The 7,990-nt window shown below is 47.1% G+C and overlaps 1 protein-coding gene across 1 annotated transcript in view; it reads right to left on the reverse strand.

The window, feature by feature from the left end:
- Positions 1 to 7,990, reverse strand: part of LOC118233942 (semaphorin-6D-like) — a 146,511-nt gene that overhangs the window by 31,691 nt on the left and 106,830 nt on the right. Inside the window, exons 8-13 of the mRNA XM_035430109.1 lie at positions 7,762 to 7,818; positions 7,135 to 7,236; positions 4,325 to 4,415; positions 3,201 to 3,323; positions 2,692 to 2,780; positions 1,856 to 2,073 (exon numbers count right to left, since the gene is read on the reverse strand). Of these exons, the coding sequence (XP_035286000.1) occupies positions 1,856 to 2,073; positions 2,692 to 2,780; positions 3,201 to 3,323; positions 4,325 to 4,415; positions 7,135 to 7,236; positions 7,762 to 7,818 (680 nt within the window). The remainder of the gene's footprint in view (positions 1 to 1,855; positions 2,074 to 2,691; positions 2,781 to 3,200; positions 3,324 to 4,324; positions 4,416 to 7,134; positions 7,237 to 7,761; positions 7,819 to 7,990) is intronic.

Below are 7,990 nucleotides of genomic sequence, written 5' to 3' on the forward strand. Positions count from 1 at the left end.
GCTAACGCGTTAACTAATGTTACCTGAAGACAAAAGTTAAGACGCTAAATTTATTAGCGTTATCGAAAGCTGAAAAGTTGAAGCGAACGATTACGGCATTTTTTTGAAACGTTAACGTAGTGTTTTGTGTAGCGACCCGGTTGAAACAGCTAATTTCTCCGATGCAGTTTACTGGTGGTTGATTTAATTAGTGGTATTAATGTGACGAGAAGCGCTTTGTCGTTTGAATGCATAACACGCAATTCCTTGAAGAGTCGACACATTTTAGGCGTGACAATTTCACTGTTACTTGTAAACCGTACTGTTATATTGTCGTTTACATTACAGGCATTTAGCAGACGTTTATTATCAATAAAAAATCTATTGCATATATTGTTGGTGCTCCTTACATTTTGGTGGGTGCTCCTAACTTTTTGAAGGTGGGAGCACCAGTGCTACCAAGTAAAAAAGTCAATTTCGAGCCCTGATATATTATTGAAGCTGCACTTCCCTGGCATATTGTCGGCACAGTAGGGCCTACGTTTACTAACAGCTACATTAGCAGAAGCGTGCCTGTAAACAGACTGAGCCGGACCGAATTAACTTCTCACACCACCAAAATACCGCGAAGGTTACGTGCCAATTTACGTTTTATTACGATACATACTATTTTTATGATTGGATTAATTAGTAATTATATTTGATGCAACTTTAGCTGTGTTTCCATTACTTTTCAAAAAATATTATTTTCCATAACTTTTCCAGGGCCTGGAAATTCCATTTTAAATTTCAATGACTTTTCCAGGTTTTTCATGACCGTACAAACCCTGCAGTAGTGATTGTTACATCAGCATTAGAATGTTCACTTAAGAACATTCTAATCACACAATTGTGACCTCACAGCTTAAAGGCTTAAAAGTCTCCTCTAAATGTTAAACTGAGGTCTCAACTCACTGTGCTCAGTAATGATTTCCTTGCAAAGAGTAGGGGGGTTCCCCAGTGTGTCAGTAAAATTCACTAGCTGGCTCCTTCCATTTGCCACATAATCATTCTTTAGTATAATTAGCTCAATAAAGCCTCCCTCTCCATCGCATCTGATGTGTGGGGAATAATACAGTAAATATGGTTGATATGCATCACCAGGTTAGTGTTCAGCATTCAGGGTCTGGGGTTCAGTGTTCAGGGTTGAACGGACAGGGTTCAGGCTTCAGTGTTTGGGATTCAATGGACAGGGTTTGAGATGCAGTGTTCGGGGTTCAGTGTTTGGGGTTCAAAGTACAGGGTTTGAGATTCAGTATTCAGGATTCAGAAATTTGGGTTCAGTGTTTTAGGTTTGGGGTTCAATGTACAGGGTTTGGAAGTAGGGGTTCAGGTTTCAGGGTTTGGGGTTCAGTGTTTAGGGTTCTGGGTTTAATGTACAGTGTTTCAGATTCAGTATCCAGGGTTCAGGTTTTAGGGTTCGGTATTCAGGGTTCGGGGTTCGGGCCCCCTGGGTCTACCTTCAAGCGCAGACTAAAGACTCATCTCTTCAGGCTGCACCTCTCCCCACCCCTCCCTAGCCTATAGTTTAGCTCAATGTACCTAGTTAGGATAATACGATTACGTTAGTTTATTTGGCAGGATTGTTTTTGTCTGATTAGGCAAATGTGATTCCAGTGCTAGTTTGTACTTGGTAGGATTGTTTGCTGAACAGGTTACTCTACAGGATTGGAGTCCTGATCGATGTGGTCACTTCTGGCACTACAATCCTTACTTCACTCTCGTGTGTTTCTTTTGCACCTCTGCACCGTGAACTAATGCACTTGTTGTACGTCGCTCTGGATAAGAGCGTCTGCTAAATGCCTGTAATGTAATGAAATGTAATGGGTCAGCTGACCTGTTGGCCTGCGTGGTGAACACGCCCACGACGGCGGGCCTGCCGTTGAGCTGCAGCACGTTGGTCAGCGACTGCAGCACGTCGAAGTAGAAGAAGGAGTCGCCGGGGACGGAGCAGTTGAGCCGCGCCTTCAGGAAGGAGGTCCAGTAGCGCTCCAGGACCCGCGGCGAGCCGCCGTTATCGTTCTTACACACGCGCGCCACCCGCGAGAACACCACCTGCACAGGGGCATGATGGGACAGGAGATTGGGGGGGCGGGCGGTCGAATCGAGATATGACATTACATATACCTGCGGGTATTCATCTAACATAAATATGACGACACACTACTGCAAGTTTGTATGTATGTATATATTTGATTTGATTCTAGGGAAATTCTTGTGTATCAGAAGTGTACAGAAATGCAACACACTTCTGAACACGCTGCTGAAGATCATTCAGACGGATGCATACTCACTGAGGTGTGAAATTCTCGTTTAGTTCCATACTTTAAAAAAAAAAAAATAAACAAGCAAATGAAGACTCCAGAGGAAGTCTCATACCAGCTCAGGGGCTGTTTATATGGCTGATTCCTTGATTTGACCAATCAGAACACTTGCGTGTTCCATTAGCAACTTGTTCCCTCACAGTGTGAATCAGCCAATCAGAACACATTCCCTGGAGCTTCTGTCACCTACTTGTTCCCTCACAATGCGAATCAACCAATCGAAACACATTCCCTGGAGATTCTGTCACCAACTTTTTCTCTCACAGTATGCATCGACCAATCAGAACACTTTTCCCGAGGGGCTGGGTCGCTGGCGGGTGTGGTCAGGTGGGCCCGGCAGTGCGCTCACCTTGCCGAGGGTGGTGTACTCCACCGCGATCTCGCTCAGGAAGAAGTAGACGTAGTTCCCGTACTCTATCGCGTGCAGGAAGCGAGGCTCTGGAGGAAACACACGAGCAAGAGTTTGAGATGATGACATCACGCGTGACTGGCGCTGCACAGATTGTTTTCTTTTCCGGTTTATTAACAGGGAAGTGGTAATGCAGAACAAGAATGAACAGCACGATGACAAGAACAGGCTATTCAGCTTGTACAGGAAAAAGAAAGTCAATATTGTCAGTGGTATGTGTAGCATTGCTCGAGCACGTTCTTAGCTTGCACTTCCTGTCAATCGCTGACAGATGTGAACCAATCAAATGTCAACCAATCTAAATTTTTTTTGCCGTGTGCAGGAAATTCCCTGTGATTGGTCCTGATCACGGAACCTTCCCGAAAGCTCCGACGGCCCTCGGGCCTGACCCTCCCGCCTCCTGCCGCCACGCGGTCTCTCATTGGACGGCCCTGCGTCACGCGACTCACCCCGGAGCCACTTGGAGTCGTACTTGACGGTGCGCAGGACGGGGCCGCCCTCGCCCAGGCTGCGGTAGATCACCGCGTCGCTCGCCAGGAAGTCCGTCATGGTGGCCGAGTAGAAATCGCCCCCTGCGGGGAACGCAAACGCCCGTTTATATACCATGCTAACGGCGCTAAAGCCATTCAGCCCTAAAAGCCCTTCAGCCCTAAAAGCCATTCAGCCCTAAAAGCCATTCAGCCCTAAAAGCCATTCAGCCCTAAAAGCCATTCAGCCCTAAAAGCCATTCAACCCTAAAAGCCATTCAGCCCTAAAAGCCATTCAGCCCTAAAAGCCATTCAGCCCTAAAAGCCATTCAGCCCTAAAAGCCATTCAGCCCTAAAAGCCATTCAGCCCTAAAAGCCATTCAGCTCTAAAAGCCATTCAACCCTAAAAGCCATTCAGCCCTAAAAGCCATTCAGCCCTAAAAGCCATTCAGCTCTAAAAGCCATTCAACCCTAAAAGCCATCCAGCCCTAAAAGCCATTCAGCCCTAAAAGCCATTCAGCCCTAAAAGCCATTCAGCTCTAAAATCTGCACCCAAGGCCTCCTTTATAAGGACAAGAGTGTGTCTGGCTGCCTAAACATGCCCCTTTTCCCTTTCTACCCATGCTCCTAGACGTGTGGGTGAAAATATATGATACATACTTCTAACACGATTAGGATAGACCCCATTCCATACGATAATTTCAGAAGAAATCATTTTCTGGCACGCTACCCTGCTACTTCTACCACGGTGCATGACAAAAAGAATCATGGCCCGTACAATCCATACAATCACTTTACTGGATGAGGACTGAGGGCGATGACGTACAAGATCTCAATTTGTTTGGCCATTTTTTATTTATTTATTTTATAAATCACACACTGAAAATTCTCATTCGACTCAAGAACTAATACAGTCGGTTCAAAACCCCATATGGCGAAAGCCCAATGCTTATCGGTACATGGAAAAACAGAAGCAGTTTCTTTTGCCGTTCCTGAGAATAACATTTTCTTTTTGAGATGTGAGGTTTATGTGCAACACTGGAACTTTTTAATTAAGTAATAAACAAATGAACAAACAAATCCATTAATGAACTCCCGGGACTCACCAGCGAAGAGACCCACGTTGGACTGATGGGACTCGAAGGGACAGCGTGCCTGGCCCACCACCTCCTCCCCCTCCTGCTCCAGAGTGGACATCTGGAAGGAGAGGGGGAAACACCGGGTCCTCACAAACCTGTGTGCTCTCTCCGAAAACTGGAGGGTGTGAATGTGTGTGTGGAGGTAGGCCGGGCCTTCAGATTCTGCTGGCGTAAGGCCGTGGCTCCCAAAGTGGGAGCAGTACCCCCGGGGAAAAGGGGGGGGGGTGGAGGAGAGGAGTATGGTGGGGGTTGAAAGAAAACGGCACAGTGTAGGATGTGTGTATTTGGGGAGGTGGGGGTTACTTAAAAAAACTGGGAACCACTGGCTGATGGGAGCATTTATATTTTTGTCCTTTATTTTATTATTATTTTTATTATTGCGACTCTTATTTCCCAAGATTTACCTAACCATTCTAAGAACAATTGCTGTGAATTCAATGGACATCATTGCTCTCCAAAAATGCATTGCCCTGATAGAGCTGATCCCATCAGTGCAACTATTGGTTTCTGGATTTTTTTTAGCATGCTGTCTTTAACTAAGGTCCGTTACAGTTCATTTAAATATAACCTCTGGACACTGCCTTTGAAGAGATCATCCAGGGGATATTTCAGCAAAGCTGTTTCTGTTGCTCAGGGACACAACTGCAGTGCCCCGCCTGGGATTCAAACCGGCAGCTTCCTGGTTCCAAGTGCAGTTCCCTGAACTCCACAGCAGTCAAAAACATGAATGAGTTACACGTGTTGCAAGAAACCTGAACTCACCCCCCCGCCCCCCCCCCCACCCCTCCCACCCCCCACCCCTCCCCTCCCACCCCCCACCCCGCCATCTCCCCAAACCGTGTCCCGCTCGGCAGCTGGTTATGAATGGATCATTAGCCGTGGGCGGCATGCGGTAAATCTCCACGGCAACCGTGCAGAAATTCCAGCAGGGCAGGGGGTTAACGTGAGCACGGCGGTGGGGTGGGGGTGGGGGGGTCGGCAACAGCTGGAGACAGCTGTTCTCCAATACACAAATTTCAGCCCCATATCACTGCTCTCCAGGGACTCAAACCTGTTCTCGACACACTAACCTCTTCACATTAACTTCCTTCAGCTCCTGCCAAAAGCTCATGGGGGAAGATATGGTAAAAAAAAACCAAAAAGGTACAGCTATTACAAACTCAAACCCAAAACCTCAGGTTACTGTCGGCACAATGCAAGCTGGGAAGAATATTAACAGACAGAGAGAGAGCGAGAGAATCTGAGAGAAACAGAGAGGGAGAGAGAGAGAGTATGACAGAGACAGACGGAGAGTATCAGAGAGAGAATGAGAGAGAGCAAGGGAGAAAGAGTAAGAAAGAAAGACTTAACCTTGATGCTCCTTTATTAGAACATCATTGTCAATTCACTAGAATAGAAGATAAAAATCTGATAGAAATATGAAATAGAAAGAGAGAGAATGAGAGAGAGAGAGTGAGAGAAACAGAGAGAGAAAGAGACCTGATTTTGATGCCCATTTATTGGAACATCACTGTCAATTCATTACTCAATAATCAACTGTCAATTCAAGAATACAAAAGATAAAAAATAAGAATGCGTGTGAGAGAGAGAGGGTGAGAGTATGAGAGAGAGAGAGAGAGAGAGAGAGAGACAGAGAGGGTGAGAGTATGAGAGGGAGAGACAGCGAGAGAGAAAGGGAGAGAGAGAGAGAGAAAACGTGCTCTGCACGTTGAGTTATCTGGGGCTTCTTGCTTTGGCCTGAAAGAGTCAGTTTGGCAGCAGGCAGTGGAGAGGCCTGTGTCCTGGATAAGCCATTGTGCTGGGACTCCTGCTCGACAGCTTTCACAGGCTCTCCTTCCGCAGGTCCGGAAAGAACCGGCTGTTACCGGAAATCGAGCACCGGCGACCTCGTCTGTCCCCGCTGCACGGCAACCGAAGAAAGGCGACCGGGTCGAAACGTCGAAACCCCCGACGCAGGGGAGAATTTACGAACTTGTAAAACTCCCGGCTTCAAAAAGCGTCGTCACGGGGCGCCAGATCCGGCCGCGAAGCATTTGGCGGTATTCAGCGGGGAACCCAGCTGAAGGCTGGGCTGCTTGTTTGCGGATTCCTTGACGCGGCGACCTGGAGTTGCCATGTCAACGTGTCGCTATGGCGCCGCCACTATGACAGTTATGCTTCAGTCTTTTCTGATACTGGCTAACACAGACCCAGACAGGTGTGTGTGTGTGTGTGTGTGTGTATGTGTGTGTGTGTGTGTGTGTGTGTGTGTGCGTGTGTGTGTGTGTCAATTTCAGCTAGTCCTCATAACGTATGCTCATACAGAAACGGCTCCCTCGCTCACAAACTGAACCCAAGGGTACATCGACGTGTACAGAATTTCATTTGTGCTTATTTCTCTATTGCTCTCTATTCTTCTCTCTTATTAGTCCCACTGAGATAGCAATGTCTTTTTCAAGGGACACTTGGTCAGGCAGTACCATCATGAACAATCACACACAAAAAAACAAGCATCTTTTTGTAATATGCGTACAAAGCTGGAACCCGTTTTTTCAAGGTTTCAAAACTTTGCAATTAAACGCCAGGGAAAAGTGTTCTTAAGTCAGGCAAACCAGAGCTTGTTCCACGTTAATGGCTCCTGCGAGGCAGACCGAGGTGCTAGATATTTTTCCTACGGCACTCGTAGTCACACACTTCCCCTGGGATGCTATTTTTAAAAGGGAATAGCCACCGAGGCTTAGCTAAAGCCACGGATTTCTGTTCGGGGTGACAGGACGCGGGACAGGGGGGCGTGGTACCTTGTAGTTTCGGCAGGTGGGGTTGAAGGCGTTGGTCCCGCAGGCGAAGAGAGTCTCGTCGTTTCGAGGCACCAGGACCTTGATGTAGTTGTAGCACTCATCCTGTAAGCACAAGGGGGGTTTGGAAACGTGACTCACAAATGTATTTCAGGCATTTGGCTCGTTAATTAGCAGCGAGGTTAACAGTTCATTGTGAGTTAATGAGCGGCTATGCTAACAGTTCCCCACCAGTCTACTGGCAGCTATGTTAATAGTTAATGGCCAGTTAGTCAATAGCCAACTGTGATCAAGAGTCTGCAGTGGGTGCATTTTTACAATTGGCTTTTCTACATTTAGATAATTAGCAAGCCAGAGCAACATCCACAGCATGCCGTTACATACAATCCAATTAGCTAAGATAATTACTGAAGCCATTCAGGTCCAGTACCTTTGGTAGTTCACAAACTGTGATTCTACACTGCTCTTGTACATACAGTTTGTATAATGTCACTTCAATTATTATTCCCCAAACCCCCGTCCCACAAGCTGAGCTTTCGCTCTCTGGCACCCCCTGCTGGTTGCCAACTGCAACGGCACTGAGACGCGTTCTGGCACCGATTGCTTCCATTGGGAGATGGCGGCACTCACGCTGTTCTTCCCCCGCACCATGCACTTCTCCACGTCTTTCGTCTTCCATGTCAGCTTCTGTGGTGGTAGCCAAAGGGGGGGTGGGGGGGGGGGGGGGCGTGGAATAAGTTACTCATGAATCATTCAGATTCAACATACGTCACAACGTATGTTATCGTGTGATGTGTTTGGCTAATGTTGCGGTATATTAACCCTGTCTTACCCATGTATAACCTGTCTCCTGTATAGA

Source organism: Anguilla anguilla, chromosome 8 (assembly GCF_013347855.1).
Source record: "Anguilla anguilla isolate fAngAng1 chromosome 8, fAngAng1.pri, whole genome shotgun sequence".
Classification (NCBI taxonomy): Eukaryota; Metazoa; Chordata; class Actinopteri; order Anguilliformes; family Anguillidae; genus Anguilla; species Anguilla anguilla.